Source organism: Salvelinus fontinalis, unplaced genomic scaffold (genome assembly GCF_029448725.1).
Source record: "Salvelinus fontinalis isolate EN_2023a unplaced genomic scaffold, ASM2944872v1 scaffold_0056, whole genome shotgun sequence".
NCBI lineage: Eukaryota > Metazoa > Chordata > Actinopteri > Salmoniformes > Salmonidae > Salvelinus > Salvelinus fontinalis.
The window spans coordinates 566,758-583,832 of NW_026600265.1; the positions used below are offsets into that span (position 1 = coordinate 566,758).

Genomic DNA, 17,075 nt, shown 5'->3' on the forward strand with positions numbered 1-17,075 from the left:
CAGGGCATTCATACTTCTTGCTCTTCGTGGAGCAGTGCAGAGCTGTTGAGAAGGAAGGGAGTTTGTGTTTATACAGGATCTCCCGCCCCCACCTACGTCAACCAATCATGTCAATGCAGAGCTATATGATTAATACAATCTTTAAATCGATCATCTTCCTCAAATGAAGGGAAGGATGACACAATCTGTGTGAGAGGAATGGTATTTGATTTCATTAATCCTCAATGAGTGGCTCAGACACTTCATTCAGGATAAGTGGAGTTAGGTCTGAGTTAATCTGCCTAAATGAAGAGTTCGGGGTTCGACTAGCCATGTGCGACACACAGTTATAAGCCTACTAGACTTAGCAGCAGGCGTATACACCATAATAGTATAGATGAAGCTGGACCTGGAATGTGAAGCTACCTGAAGCTAGCTAGCTACCTGAAGCTGGCTAGCTACCTGAAGCTGCAAAGCTACCTGAAGCTGGCTAGCTTTATAAAAGACAGAGTAGATACCACTCAGTGCTGCTGTTTTCCTAAATGAGGATTAATTTAAAAAGAAGCATCAGGATTTATACAGTAGAAGGTCCATTATACAGTTGTTAAAAGGAAGTTGATGAGATATTATTGAGGTGATCTGTCTCCCTGTTTTGTTCAGTGTCCAGAAGCCCAGAGCAGAGTCACCTACAACCAGCCTGCTATCAATGAAGAGTAATCAGTCAATGGGTTATCCACCTGATTTCAGCCATGAGCCATTACCACATGACAATAAGGAAGTGGAGAGTTTGGACAGTGAGGATACATTAAAGATCACACACAACCTTCTGGACAGAAGAAGTAAGACTGTATTTCATACAATATTACAAAGAACGGTACAAAGGTACTTATAAAACACACACACAAACTTATGATTCCCAACTCTCATTGTTTTCCTACAGGTCAAACTCTGCTGACAGTCCAACAAGACATTAAGGCTAAACTGAAACATAAGTATCAACACATATCTGAAGGAATTGGACACCATGGAAACCAAAGTCTGTTAAATGACATTTACACAGAGCTCTACATCACAGAGGGTGGAAGTGGAGGGCTCAATAATGAACATGAGGTGAGACAGATAGAGATGGCATCCAAGAAACAAACCACACAAGAGACACCAATCAAATGCAACGACATCTTCCAGAATAAAAAAAAGATATTCAGGAAACCGTCTAAACCATTAGGCAGAATTTCTTCTTCATCTGAGAGTGACACTGAATCTTCCCTTAACGGAGAGTCAGACAACCATATCAAGAGGATAGGTTTTACAAACCTGACAAAAGGAATCGCTGGCATTGGAAAAACAGTCTCTGTGCAGAAGTTCCTCCTTGACTGGGCAGAGGGAAAAGCAAATCAGGACGTTCATTTCATGTTTCCTCTTCCTTTCCGTGATCTGAACCTGAAAAAGGACCAATACAGTCTGATGCAACTTCTTTCCCACTACTTCTCAGAGCTGAAAGAGATTGACAGCATTGAAGATGGTGAAACCAAAACTGTTTTCATTTTGGATGGTCTGGATGAGTGTCGACTTCCTCTAGACTTCAAAAACAAGGAGAAGTGCTGTGATGTCACGAAGCCAACCTCAGTGGACGTGCTGCTGACAAACCTCATCAAGGGGAATCTGCTTCCCTCTGCTCATCTCTGGATAACCACACGGCCTGCAGCAGCCAATCAGATCCCTCCTGAGTGTGTTGACCAGGTGACAGAGGTACGAGGGTTCAATGATCCACAGAAGGAGGAGTACTTCAGGAAGAAAATCACAGATCAGAATTTGGCCAATGAAATCATCAAACACGTGAAGATATCAAGGAGCCTCCACATCATGTGCCACATACCAGTCTTCTGTTGGATATCAGCCACTGTCCTTGAGATGATGCTGAAAGAGGCAGAGAAGGATGAAGTCCCCAAAACTCTGACCCAGATGTACTCACACTTCATTCTCATCCAAATCATTGTGAAGAACAGGAAGTACAACAAAGCCCCAGAGACAAACCCAAAGGAACTGTCTCAGTCAGACAAAGAGATGATCCTGAAACTGGCAAAGCTGGCTTTCCAACAGCTGCAGAAGGGCAACCTGATCTTCTATGAGGAGGACCTGAGAGAGTGTGGCCTTGATGTCACAGAGGCATCAGAGTACTCAGCGTTGTGTACAGAGATCTTTAAAGAAGAATCTGGGCTGTACCAAGACAAGGTCTACAGCTTTGTGCATCTGAGCATTCAGGAGTTTCTAGCAGCAGTGCATGCTTTAGAATCATGTCTGGACAAGAAGGAAAATGTTTTCTCCTCCAAAGCAGTCACTGGTAATGATGATGATGATGAGGAGGAAGATGAGGAGAATGATGAGGAGGAGGAGGAGAAGGAGGGGGATGAGGAGGAGAAGGAAGAGGAGGAGAAGAATTATGAGGAGGAGAGGGATGACGACAACGACGATGATGACGATGAGGAAGAGGATGAGGAAGATGATGACAATGATGAAGAGAAGGAGTCATTCAAATTGTCTGACTTACACAGGACAGCAGTGGTCCAGGCCTTGAAGAGTGAGAATGGAAACCTGGACCTGTTCCTCCGCTTCCTTCTGGGTCTCTCACTGGAGTCCAATCAGAATCTGTTACGAGGCCTTCTGACACAGACAGGAAGTACAACACAGACCAATGAGGAAACAGTTAAGAGAACAGTCAGGTACCTTTCAGACAAGATCAAAAGGGAATCCTCACCAGAAAGGATCATCAACCTGTTCCATTGTCTGAATGAACTTGGTTCCAACTCTCTAGTTGAAGACATGCAGACCTCCCTGCGATCAGGAACTCTTTCAGAAACAAGACTAAAACCTGACCAATGTTCAGCCCTGGCCTACCTGTTACTGATGTCAGAGGAGGTGCTGGAGGAGTTTGACCTGAAGACATACAACACATCAGAGAAAGGTTATCAGAGGTTGCTGCCGGTAGTGAAAACCTGCAAGAGAGCACTGTAAGTTCTGTTATTGAGTTGATGTTTACAGTATCATTATAATGAAGGATTTGTATATCTAACAGATTATCTCCTCTCTCCAGACTGGATGGCTGTAAAGTCACATATAAATCCTGTGAGACTCTGGCCTCAGCTCTGCAGACACCAAACTCCCCCCTGAGAGAACTGGACCTCAGCTACAATGACCTGGGAGACAGAGGAGTGGAGCTGCTCTGTGTTGGACTAGCCAGTTCACTCTGCAACATACAGACACTAGTGTGAGTTAAATATCTTCAGCATGAGTTATTATGTGGATGTTTTAATCATGTGTTAATCATGTGCTCCTCTAACCTCTAGTCTGGGTCAGTGTGGTCTGACAGAGGGTTGCTGTTCAGATCTGGCCTCAGTCCTGAGTTCACCCAACTCACAACTGAACCAACTGGAGCTGAGAAACAATGACCTGCAGGACTCAGGAGTTACACTGCTGTCTGCTGGACTGGAGGATCCAGACTGTAAACTACACACACTAAGGTTTTTTGTGTGTGTGTGTGTGTGTGTGTGTGTGTGTGTGTGCGTGTGTGTGTTGCTAGCGTTCAAGTTTGTCCTCTTCTGCCCTCTAGTCTGGGTCAGTGTGGTCTGACAGAGGGTTGCTGTTCAGATCTGGCCTCAGTCCTGAGTTCACCCAACTCACAACTGAACCAACTGGAGCTGAGAGACAATGACCTGCAGGACTCAGGAGTTACACTGCTGTCTGCTGGACTGGAGGATCCAGACTGTAAACTACACACACTGGGGTAAGTACAGCTGTTTCAGTCAGGTCGGTACTGAGCTGAGTTACACTGCTGTCTGCTGGACTGAAGGATCCAGACTGTAAACTACACACACTGGGGTAAGTACAGCTGTTTCAGTCAGGTCAGTACTGTTGTTTTATTTTTTTCACGCGGACCGGAATATGTTCCGGTCAGCCTCAGAGAACGACATTGATCTATACGCTGACTCGGGGAGTATGTTTATAAATAAGTGCATTGGAGATGTTGTACCCACTGTAACTATTAAAACCTACCCTAACCAGAAATTGTGGGTGGATGGCAGCATTTGCGCAAAACTGAAAGCGCGATCCACCTCATTTAACCTTGGAAAGAGGTCTGGTGATATGTCTGAATATAAACAGTGTAGTTATTCCCTCCGCAAGGCAATCAAACAAGTGAAATACCGGTACAGGGACAAACTGGAGTCGCAACTCAACAGCTCAGACACGAGACGTATGTGGCAGGGTCTACAGGAAATCACGGACTACATAAACAGAAACAGCCACATCACGGATACCGACGTCACGCTTCCAGAAAAACTAAACACCTTCTTTGACCCCTTTGAGGATAATACAGTGCCACCGTTGCGGCTTGCTAACAAGGATTGTCGGCCCCCCCTCAATTCCTTCTCAGTGGCTGACGTGAGATAAACATGTTAACCCTCGCAAGGCTGCAGGCCCAGACGGCATCCCTAGCCGTGTCCTCAGAGCATGCGCAGACCATCCCACATGTTTCAAGATGGCTACCATTGTTCCTGTTCCTAAAAAGGCAAAGATAACTGAACTAAATGACTACCGCCCCGTAGCACTCACTTCTGTCATCATGAAGTGCTTTGAGAGATTAGTCAAGGATCATATCACCGGCTCCTTACCGGCCACCCTAGACCCACTCCAATTTGCATACCGCCCCAACAGGCCCACAGATGACGCAATCGCCATCACACTGCACACTGCCCTAACCCATCTGGACAAGAGGAATATCTATGTAAGGATGCTGTTCATTGACTACAGCTCAGCATTCAACACCATAGTACCCTCCAAACTCATCATTAAGCTTAAGGCCCTGGTCTCAACCTCACCCTGTGCAATTGGGTCCTGGACTTCCTGACAGGCCGCCTCCAGGTGGTGAAGGTAGGAAACAACATCTCCACTTCGCTGATCCTCAACACTGGGGCCCCACAAGGGTGGGTTCTCAGCCCCCTCCTGTACTCCCTGTTCATCCATGACCGCGTGGCCTCCAACTCAATCATCAAGTTTGCAGAATACACCCCAGTGGTAGGCTTGATTATCAACAACGACGAGACGGCCTACAGGGAGGAGGTGAGGGCCCTCGGAGTGTGGTGTCAGGAAAATAACCTCTCACTCAACGTCAATAAAACAAAACAAAGGAGATGATTGTGGACTTCAGGAAACAGCAGAGGGAGCAATTCCCCCCCCCCCCCCCCCCCATCGACGGGACAGTAGTGGAGAAGGTGGAAAGTTTTAAGTTCCTCGGCGTACACATCACGGACAAACTGAAATGGTCCACCCACGCAGACAGCGTTGTAAAGAAGGCGCAGCAGCGCCTCTTCAACCTCAGGAGACTGAAGAAATTCAGCCTTTCACCAAAAATACTCACAAACTTCTACAGATGCACAATCGAGAGCATCCTGTCGGGCTGTATCACCACCTGGTACGGCAACTGCTCCGCCCACAACAGCAAGGCTCTCCAGAGGGTGGTGCGGTCTGCACAACGCATCACCGGGGGCAAACTACCTGCCCTCCAGGACACCTACAGCTCCCGATGTCACAGGAAGGCCATAAAGATCATCAAGGACAACAACCACCCGAGCCACTGCCTGTTCACCCCGCTACCATCCAGAAGGCGAGGTCAGTACAGGTGCATCAAAGCAGGGACCCAAAGATTGAGAAACAGCTTCTATCTCAAGGCCATCAGACTGTTAAACAGCCATCACTAACTCAGAGAGGTTGCTGCCCACATTGAGACCCGATCACTGGACACTTTAATTAATGGATCACTAGTCACTTTGAACAATGTCACTTTAATAATGCCACTTTAATAATGTTTACATATCTTACATTACTCATCTCATATGTATATACTGTATTTTATACCATCTATTGCACCTTGCCTATGCCGCTCGGCCATCGCTCATCCATATACTTATATGAACATAATTTCATTCACCCCTTTAGTTTGTGTGTATTAGGTAGTTGTTGGGGAATTGTTAGATTACTTGTTAGATATTACTGCACTGTCGGAACTAGAAGCACAAGCATTTCACTACACTCACATTAACATCTGCTAACCATGTGTATGTGACCAATAAAATTTGATTTGATTACTGAGCTGAGTTACACTGCTGTCTGCTGGACTGGAGGATCCAGACTGTAAACTACACACAGTAAGTTTTTTTCGTGTGTGTGTGTGTGTGTGTGTGTGTGTGCGTGCATGCGTTGCTGGCGTTCAAGTTTGTCCTCTTCTCCCCTCTAGTCTGGGTCAGTGTGGTCTGACAGAGGGTTGCTGTTCAGATCTGGCCTCAGTCCTGAATTCACCCAACTCACAACTGAACCAACTGGAGCTGAGAGACAATGACCTGCAGGACTCAGGAGTTACACTGCTGTCTGCTGGACTGGAGGATCCAGACTGTAAACTACACACACTGGGGTAAGTACAGCTGTTTCAGTCAGGTCTGTACTGAGCTGAGTTACACTGCTGTCTGCTGGACTGGAGGATCCAGACTGTAAACTACACACACTGGGGTAAGTACAGCTGTTACAGTCAGGTCAGTACTGAGCTTAGTAAAACAAATACTCTGAAAATCTGATGTTTCATGACAATGTTTGTGTCATGGACAAAATGTACGGGTGTCCTACAAGATGATTGACACCAGTACACCAACCTAGACAGCTGTTGTGTGTCTCTCTGTAGGCTGTCTGGCTGTCTGGTCACAGAGGAGGGCTGTGCTGCTCTGTCTTCAGCTCTGAGGTCAAACCCCTCCCACCTGAAAGAGCTGGACCTGAGCTACAATCACCCAGGAGACTCTGCAGGGGGACTGCTTTCAGCTGCTCTGGTGGATCCCACATATAAACTGATGAAGCTGAAGTAAGTCAGAATAGATGTCCTAATAGTGTGAGCAGCGGTTGTGTCATATGTAGTGTAGTAGGGTCAGTAACATGAGGACATGATGGTAGAATTAAGGGGAAGTTTACTCAGCAGGCTGAGCACTCCAACACAGCATACATCATCACCACATGAATACTCTTCTTCTGCTAACCTGTTCTGATATCCTGTTTCTCCTACAGTGGTGGAGAGTGCAGGCTGAAATCAGGGCCGACAAAATGTAAGTCTCTTCAATCAACTACATATTCAGAACCTAGTGGCTTAGTGCTGAGTGATTCTTTTTAATTGTTTTAGTTATTAAACAACTAATTGACTGACTTCGGTTCAATTATTTGAATTCCATTTAGCTTGTTTTTTTTTTCAAGCGAGAAATCAGATCATTCACGACAGAAATCAAGTCAAGAACTTTGTGGGAAGCTGGGCTGAAAGGAGTTGTAGTTTTCACTAAGCAGATATTCAACCTTCACCAGCTACTTTGAAGACAATTTATGCTTGCTCCAGATATGTGATACTTATGGAGGTTGTGACGCAATTATGAAGTGTCCAGGGGCTTGCGGAGGCCAAATCTTGTAACAATGCGGAGGGCTCCGTATAGCTCCACATTAACATGATTGGTTGACGGTAGGTGGGGGCGGGAGGTCCTGTATAAACACAAACTCACTTCCTTGATAACTTCCTTCACAACAGCTCTGCTCAGCAAAACACAAGAAGTACACTACATGACTCAAAGTATGTGGACACCAGATCGTCGAACATCTCATTCCAAAATCATGGGCATTAATTAATATGGAGTTGGTCTCCTCTTTGCTGCTATAACAGCCTCCACTCTTCTGGGAAGGCTTTACACTAGATGTTGGAACATTGCTGCTATAACAGCCTCCACTCTTCTGGGAAGGCTTTCCACTAGATGTTGGAACATTGCTGCTATAACAGCCTCCACTCTTCTGGGACGGCTTTCCACTAGATGTTGGAACATTGCTGCTATAACAGCCTCCACTCTTCTGGGAAGGCTTTCCACTAGATGTTGGAACATTGCTGCTATAACAGCCTCCACTCTTCTGGGAAGGCTTTCCACTAGATGTTGGAACATTGCTGCTATAACAGCCTCCACTCTTCTGGGAAGGCTTTCCACTAGATGTTGGAACATTGCTGCTATAACAGCCTCCAGTCTTCTGGGAAGGCTTTCCACTAGATGTTGGAACATTGCTGCTATAACAGCCTCCAGTCTTCTGGGAAGGCTTTCCACTAGATGTTGGAACATTGCTGCTATAACAGCCTCCAGTCTTCTGGGAAGGCTTTCCACTAGATGCTGGAACATTGCTGCTATAACAGCCTCCAGTCTTCTGGGAAGGCTTTCCACTAGATGTTGGAACATTGCTGCTATAACAGCCTCCAGTCTTCTGGGAAGGCTTTCCACTAGATGTTGGAACATTGCTGCTATAACAGCCTCCAGTCTTCTGGGAAGGCTTTCCACTAGATGTTGGAACATTGCTGCTATAACAGCCTCCAGTCTTCTGGGAAGGCTTTCCACTAGATGTTGGAACATTGCTGCTATAACAGCCTCCAGTCTTCTGGGAAGGCTTTCCACTAGATGTTGGAACATTGCTGCTATAACAGCCTCCAGTCTTCTGGGAAGGCTTTCCACTAGATGTTGGAACATTGCTGCTATAACAGCCTCCAGTCTTCTGGGAAGGCTTTCCACTAGATGTTGGAACATTGCTGCTATAACAGCCTCCACTCTTCTGGGAAGGCTTTCCACTAGATGTTGGAACATTGCTGCAGGGACTTGATTCCATTCAGCCATGAGCATTAGCGAGGTCGGGCACTGATGTTGGGCGATTAGGCCTGGCTCGCAGTCGGTGTTCCAATTCATCCCAAAGGTGATCGATGGGGTTGAGGTCAGGGCTCTGTGCAGGCCAGTCAAGTTCTTCCACACCGATCTTGACAAACCATTTCTGGGGCATGGGGTGGGGGTGGATCAGCTTTAATATTGCAGATAGATTGTTGCTTCCATCAATGTAATTGTCTTCATTTCCAATCCCCCATATAATTTTTGGTGTATATATACACTCACCATTGTTCAAAAGTTTGGGGCCACTTAGAAATGTCCTTGTTTTTTAAAGAAAAGCAAACATTTTTGTCCATTTAAAAGAACATCAAATTGATCATAAATACAGTGTAGACATTGTTCATGTTGTAAATGACCATTGCAGCTGGAAACAGCTGATTTGTTATGGATTATCTACATAGACCCATTATCAGCAACCATCACTCCTGTGTTCCAATGGCACGTTGTGTTAGCTAATCCAACTTTAGCATTTTAAAAGGCTAATTGATCATTATAAAACACTTTTGCAATTATGTTAGCACAGCTGAAAACTGTTGTTCTGATTAAAGAAGCAATAAAACTGGCCTTCTTTAGACTAGTTGAGGATCTGGAGCATCAGCATTTGTGGGTTCGATTACATGCTCAAAATGGCTAGAAACAAAGGACTTTCTTCTGAAACTCGTCAGTCTATTCTTGTTCTGAGAAATGAAGGATATTCCATGTGAGAAATTGCCAAGAAACTGAAGATCTCGTACAAGGCTGTGAACTACTTCCTTCACAGAACAGCGCAAACTGGCTCTAACCAGAATAGAAAGAGGAGTGGGAGGCCCCGGTGCACAACTGAGAAAGAGGACAAGTACATTAGAGTGTCTAGTTTGAGAAACAGACACCTCACAAGTCCTCAAATGGCAGCTTTATTAAATACTACCCGCAAAACACCAGTCTCAATGTCAACAGTGAAGAGGCGACTCCGGGAGGCTGGCCTTCTAGGCAGAGTTCCTCTGTCCAGTCTCAACGTCAACAGTGAAGAGGCGACTCCGGGATGCTGGCCTTCTAGGCAGAGTTCCTCTGTCCAGTCTCAACGTCAACAGTGAAGAGGCGACTCCGGGATGCTGGCCTTCAAGGCAGAGTTCCTCTGTCCAGTCCCAACGTCAACAGTGAAGAGGCCACTCTGGGATGCTGGCCTTCTAGGCAGAGTTCCTCTGTCCAGTGTCTGTGTTCTTTTGCCCATTTTAATCTTTTCTTTTTATTGGCCAGTCTGAGATATGGCTTTTTCTTTACAACTCTGCCTAGAAGGCCAGCATCCCGGAGTCGCCTCTTCGCTGGTGACGTTGAGACTGGACAGAGGAACTCTGCCTAGAAGGCCAGCATCCCAGAGTCGCCTCTTCACTGTTGACGTTGAGACTGCTGTTTTTTATATATATACTGTATACATTTTCCCTCTTTATTATTGTCCCCTAACCCTACCACCCATCCCGTAATTGTAGTAAACTAATGGACAACACCAGTTAGGCCTCTACTTCTATCTTATACATACTATATACATTTTATGGACACAGTATATTTTTCAATAGTTATCTTTTGTTTGTTTTTAGTCCCATCCAAAATCTCATCCCAACTATTTTGCAATCTATATGGCACAGCTGAAACAGGAAAGGCCCTTCCCCAAACTGTTGCCACAAAGTTGTAAGCACAGAATCGTTTAGAATGTCATTGTGTTTGGGGCAGGTAGCGTTCTCCTGGCATCCGCCAAACCCAGATTTATCCGTCGGACTGCCAGATGGTGAAGTGTGATTCATCACTCCAGAGAACGTGTTTCCCCTGCTCCAGAGTCCAATGGCGGACATCTTTACACCACTCCAGTTGGTGCTTGGCATTTCACATGATGATTTTAGGCTTGTGTGTGCGGCTGCTCGGCCATTTCATGAAGCTCCTGATGAACAGTTCTTGTGCTGACGTTGCTTCCAAAGGCAGTTTGGAACTCGGTGGTCAGTGTTGCAACCGAGGACAGACGATTTTTACGCGCTTCAGCACTCGGCGGTCCAGTTCTGTGAGCTCGTGTGGTCTACCACTTTGCGGCTGAGCCGTTGTTGCTCCTAGACGTTGCCACTTCACAATAACAGCACTTACAGTTGACCGGGGGCAGCTCAAGCAGGGCAGAGATTTTACAAACTCACTTGTTGGAAAGGTGGCATCCTATGATGTTGTCATGTTGAAAGTCACTGAGCTCTTCAGCAAGGCCATTCTACTGCCAATGTTTGTCTATGGAGATTGCATGGCTGTGTGCTCTATTTTATACACCTGTCAGCAACGGGTGTGGCTGAAATAAACAAATCCACTAATTTGAACAGGTGTCCACATACTTTTGTGTATATATAGTGTATGACTGCCTTGTATCACAGTAAATGCTGTACGGCTACTGCAGATGTTGGATTGACCATGCGGAGCCTTTTAGGTTAGATACACACACCGCATGAGAGAGGAATGTACAGAAACAGTTCATATCTACTCAGAAAAGCTAGTAAAATGATGTCATCAGACAACTGCGCAGGGTACTACTTAGGCAGGCTATGACTAAAGACAGTACAGTATGGGGAGCACATAGCACAGGAGATTGGTGACACCTTAATTGGGGAGAACAGGTCAAATATGTTGGGCTTTGGAACTGCCATTAAAAAGCTTTATTTCATGTATTTATTTTTTTATTAGATCAAAAACCGTGATTATTTTTTAAATAATCGAACTGAAACTGAACCTCAAAAATCTAATCTCTCAGCACTGACATTCAGAACGATAGTAACATTTTACATTTACATTTAAGTCATTTAGCAGACGCTCTTATCCAGAGCGACTTACAAATTGGTGCATTCACCTTATGATATCCAGTGGTACATCCAACATAGTAACTAATCAATACTTGTTCTGTAACTACAAAACAACATTGTATATGAAGATGTGGTTTGATTAAACTCTCCTTTTGTCTACAGATGCCTGTCATCTCACCCTGGACCCAAATACAGCAAACCCAAACCTGGTACTGTCTGAGGGGAACAGGAAGGTGACATTGGTGGAAGAGAAGCAGCATTATGAAGACCATCCAGACAGATTTGACTATCTTTACCAAATTCTCTGCAAAGAAGGCTTATCTGGATCTCGTTATTACTGGGAGGTGGAGATGGATGGTGACATGGCTGACATTGGTGTGGTGTACAAAGGACTGATGAGGAAGGGAGGGGAGGTTGACAGTAGGATTGGAGCCAATAGGAAGTCCTGGTGTTTGTACTGCTCTGATAGAGGTTATTACTTTGACCATGCTGGAGTCTGTAGGAGATCCATCCCTGGTCCTGTTTCTAACAGAGTTGGAGTGTATCTGGACTGGCCAGCTGGTACTTTGACCTTCTATAGTGTGTCCTCCTCTGGTACACTGACACACCTTTACACAGAACGCACCACATTCACTGAACCCCTCTATCCTGGGTTTGGGGTTTACTCCTCAGTGACTCTGTGTCAGATAGATGACCAACACATTCAGAGGTGAGTGTTTTAATGTGTTCTGTTGGACCTACAGACAGTTAGATTAGTAGTAGTGGTGTGTTTTAATGTGTTCTGTTGGACCTACAGACAGTTAGATTAATAGTAGTGGTGTGTTTTAATGGGTTCTGTTGGACCTACAGACAGATTAGTAGTAGTGGTGTGTTTTAATGGGTTCTGTTGGATGTCTCTCCCCCTCTCTCTCCCCCTCTCTTTCACTCTGAGCAGTAGCAGCAGGAGGAGACATGATAGTGAAGAAGGAGACGGTCACAGGAGACAAACACAAGATAATCTCTGTCTCTCTGTCTCTCTGTCTCTGTGTCTCTCTGTGTCTCTCTCTGTCTCTCTGTGTCTGTGTCTCTCTCTGTCTCTCTGTGTCTGTGTCTCTCTCTGTCTCTCTCTGTCTCTCTCTGTCTCTCTGTCTCTCTCTCAGGAGGAGCAGGAGGAGACATAATAGTGAAGAAGAAGATGGTCACAGGACACATAAACACAAGAAGAGCAAGAGAAGCAAAGGTCCTAGTGTAAGAATGTTTAGAAGATAAATACACAACGCATTGGAGGTGTGTTACTGTACTCTACAGTCTTCTAGAGGTCAAGAGGGAATTAACGATCAATGGAAATAGTTGTTTTTCTGTAATAGGGACTTAATGATTAATAGGTCAGAGACTTGTCATGAATTTCACTCCTTGGACTCATAGCCACAGTTGAAGTCGGAAGTTTACATACACTTAGGTTGGAGTCATTAAAACTAGTTTTCAACCACTCCACAAATTTCTTGTTAACAAACTATAGTTTTGGCAAGTTGGTTAGGACATCTACTTTGTGCATGCAAAGTAATTTTTCCAGCAGTTGTTTACAGACAGATTATTTCACTTATAATTCACTGTATCACAATTCCAGTGGGTCAGAAGTTTACATACACTAAGTTGACTGTGCCTTTAAACAGCTTGGAAAATTCCAGAAAATTATGTCATGGCTTTAGAAGCTTCTGATAGGCTAATTTACATCCTTTGAGTCAATTGGAGGTGTACCTGTGGATGTATTTTAAGGCCTACCTTCAAACTCAGTTCCTCTTTGCTTGACATCTTGGGAAAATCAAAAGAAATCAGCCAAGACCTCAGAAAAAAAATGGTAGACCTCCACAAGTCTGGTTCATCCTTGGGAGCAATTTCCAAACACCTGAAGGTGCCACTTTCATCTGTACAAACAATAGTACACAAGTATAAACACCATGGGACCACGCAGCCGTCATACCGCTCAGGAAGGAGACGCGTTCTGTCTCCTAGAGATGAACGTACTTTGGTGCGAAAAGTGCAAATCAATCCCAGAACAACAGCAAAGAACCTTGTGAAGGTGCTGGAGGAAACAGGTACAAAGTATCTATATCCACAGTAAAACGAGTCCTATATCCACATAACCTGAAAGGCCGCTCAGCAAGGAAGAAGCCACTGCTCCAAAACCGCCATAAAAAAGCCAGACTACAGTTTGCAACTGCACATGGGGACAAAGATTGTACTTTTTGGAGACATGTCCTCTGGTCTGATGAAACATAAATAGAACTGTTTGGCCATAATGATCATCGTTATGTTTGGAGGAAAAAGGGGGATGCTTGCAAGCCGAAAATCACCATCCCAACCGTGAAGCATGGGGTGGGCAGCATCATGTTGTGGAGGTGCTTTGCTGCAGGAGGGACTGGTGCACTTCACATAATAGATGACTACATAAGCGAGGAAAATTATGTGGATATATTGAAGCAACATCTTAAGACAACAGTCAGGAAGTTAACGCTTGGTCGCAAATGGGTCTTCCAAATGGACAATGACCCCAAGCATACTTCCAAAGTTGTGGCAAAATGGCTTAAGGACAACAAAGTCAAAGTCAACTTCCGACATCAACTGTACATGTGTCAAGATATCTCATTGGTCTAAATGTACATTGAACCTGATACTTGTTATCTGGCAATTGGCCCAATTTTACTGCAAGGAATCATAATTGGTCAAACACAGGCTAGTGTTGGGTTATAAATTACATCCTGTAACTTTGGACAGGGAAGAATGAAGAATGAACATCGACCTTCCCCTTCTCAGCATAACATCTATGATTCGTTCTATTTTACTAAACTACTTTTTCTCCCCCTGATTTGCTTTGGGTTTTGTGTTATTGAAGAATAACATCAACTGCTAACACTAGTGATGACATGGGAGAAGAACAGGAGAACCAGGACACCTTGAAGTGATCATCTGTCTCTCTCTCCTCCATCTCTGCCTCTGTTTCCCTCTATACATCCCTCCATCTCTTTATCACTCTCTCCTCCCTCCATCTCCTTCATACCCATCACCACTACAATGGTGTAAGACATTGACGGGTAGTAAAACTACTACAGGTCCCCTTAACACAAGTCTTGAGGTCGATGTTACGGATACAGGTATCCTGTGTGTGTGTATTCTGTGTGTTTCTTTTCTCTCCTTCTCCCCTCACAGGTGGCAATCATCATTCCCCAATCAGTCATCAATCAGAAGACACACCTCCTCCTGTTTCCATTACCCAATCACATCCCCTTTCCCTTGGTTTAAAACCCCATTCAGTTGTTTTCTCTAGAGCTCGATCTCTTTGTTTCAATCTCTCTCTCTCTCTCAATCTCTCTCAATCTCTCTCAATCTCTCGCTATATCTCGCTATATCTCGCTATATCTCGTTCTCTCAATCTCTCTCAATCTCTCTCAATCTCTCGCTATATCTCGCTATATCTCGCTATATCTCGTTCTCTAAATCTCTCTCTTTGGATTGAGCTGTCTTTTGTTTTTGCAACTACATGTCACTTTGTCCCCACCTGTGAATATTGTTTTTGTTATGGTGTTTGACTGTTTGTTTGATGGTGGGAAAAGGGGGTACCAAGACAAATCGCCCATAGGCATACACTACCCGTAGGAATACTTTGTATATAAACACTAGTTAGAACTGGGCGGACCACCCACTGTATTGTTGGTTAGTTAGCTAGCTGTTCTTAAAGCACGTAGTCTAGCTTAGGGGTGTTTTTGGATACTTATTATTTCTTTCCTTGGGTCCAGCTCAGCCCCTTTTCCTGCCCCCCTTTACCGTGTGTTTACAAATAAACCAGGAGTGTTTGACGGTAATTTAGTTGTCTGTGGTTTTTCGTTTTCACTATTATACTTTGCATGAGTTATGTTACGGGTCTCGTTACCATCCCCCCCTAGACTGCCGGGCCAAAGGGATTCGTAACAGTCGACATCAATTCTTACTGACCTCCAGGCATCGACCTGGAAATTATCTGATGACGTCAGGTTGCAGCCTACTAGGATACTTGGTTCTTTCCCTTGGCATGTGCTCTTATGTAAGCATAAATGCACACGTACAACGGAACATTTAATGAGGATTTATGCTCGGATAACTTAAGGGTCCGAACAAAATACCAGCCTTTGACTCTACAGCTACAGTATTCACCAGTTTCTCCACAGAGGTCCATAGGTCATCCCTGTAGACTGCCCGAAGCTGGTTCCTTAGGGCTGTAGACTGCCCGAAGCTGGTTCCTTAGGGCTGTAGACTGCCCGAAGCTGGTTCCTTAGGGCTGTAGACTGCCCGAAGCTGGTTCCTTAGGGCTGTAGACTGCCCGAAGCTGGTTCCTTAGGGCTGTAGACTGCCCGAAGCTGGTTCCTTAGGGCTGTAGACTGCCCGAAGCTGGTTCCTTAGGGCTGTAGACTGCCTGAAGCTGGTTCCTTAGGGCTGTAGACTGCCTGAAGCTGGTTCCTTAGGGCTGTAGACTGCCTGAAGCTGGTTCCTTAGGGCTGTAGACTGCCTGAAGCTGGTTCCTTAGGGCTGTAGACTGCCCGAAGCTGGTTCCTTAGGGCTGTAGACTGCTTGAAGCTGGTTCCTTAGGGCTGTAGACTTTTCATGTAGTTATCAACTAAGGATAGTGCCACAAGCAACACACCGCAAATTAGGAACGCCCTAGATATGAAGTTAGACAATGCCATGATAGGGTCATTTTTCCAGGACCTTGGACGTATAGAGAATACAGTCCAATTAGATGATTTTTGTGTGATAACTATATTCTGGAATGGCGATCACCAACCGGACATCCACTACCCATCCTTGTGTTGGACTGCTCCGCTTTCAGAGAGCCTACCACGGCGATCACCAACCGGACATCCACTACCCATCCTTGTGTTGGACTGCTCCGCTTTCAGAGAGCCTACCACGGCGATCACCAACCAGGACATCCCCTGGCCATTCCTGTGGTACTTTGCAGCTTCCAGGAAACCTACCAATGTAAACCATAAGAGGGGGACTGCAACGATGATCCACAACCAGGACATCACGTGGTTGTTATTTTTATGTTGGTTTGCAACTTGCAGGATAATACAAAATTCAACCCACCAGAGAGGGACTGTCATGACGTGGTCGTATATCGTGGCTCCGTTCTCTATCTCTGGCTCCCTTCTCTCTCTCTCTCTGGCTCCCTTCTCTCTCTCTCTCTCTCTCTCTGGCTCCCTTCTCTCTCTCTCTCTGGCTCCCTTCTCTCTCTCTCTCTCTCTCTCTGGCTCCCTTCTCTCTCTCTCTCTCTGGCTCCCTTCTCTCTCTCTCTCTCTCTCTCTGGCTCCCTTCTCTCTCTCTCTCTCTCTCTCTCTCTCTCTGGCTCCCTTCTCTCTCTCTCTCTCTGGCTCCCTTCTCTCTCTCTCTCTCTGACTCCCTTCTCTCTCTCTCTCTCTCTCTCTGGCTCCCTTCTCTCTCTCTCTCTCTCTCTCTCTGGCTCCCTTCTCTCTCTCTCTCTCTCTCTCTCTCTGGCTCCCTTCTCTCTCTC

The 17,075-nt window shown here is 45.4% G+C and overlaps 1 protein-coding gene across 1 annotated transcript; it reads left to right on the forward strand.

Annotated features, from left to right (window-relative positions):
• Window positions 1-703: 703 nt before the first annotated feature.
• On the forward strand, window positions 704-15,377 carry LOC129842603 (NACHT, LRR and PYD domains-containing protein 3-like). The gene is made up of 9 exons (XM_055911233.1): window positions 704-818; window positions 920-2,313; window positions 2,503-2,987; window positions 3,071-3,244; window positions 3,324-3,497; window positions 6,707-6,880; window positions 7,081-7,118; window positions 11,714-12,260; window positions 12,691-15,377. Exons 1-9 carry the CDS (start codon window positions 704-706, stop codon window positions 12,797-12,799), a joined length of 3,210 nt encoding a protein of 1,069 aa, XP_055767208.1. The 3' UTR covers window positions 12,800-15,377.
• Window positions 15,378-17,075: the final 1,698 nt, after the last annotated feature.

Coding starts and splice junctions, on each gene's coding strand:
- LOC129842603 (XM_055911233.1), top strand. CDS start 704: ATGGGTTATCCACCTGATTTCAGCCATGAGCCATTACCACATGACAAT. Junction 7,119..11,713: donor GAAATCAGGGCCGACAAAAT/GTAAGTCTCTTC, acceptor TTTTGTCTACAG/ATGCCTGTCATCTCACCCTG. Junction 12,261..12,690: donor GATGACCAACACATTCAGAG/GTGAGTGTTTTA, acceptor TCTCTCTCTCAG/GAGGAGCAGGAGGAGACATA.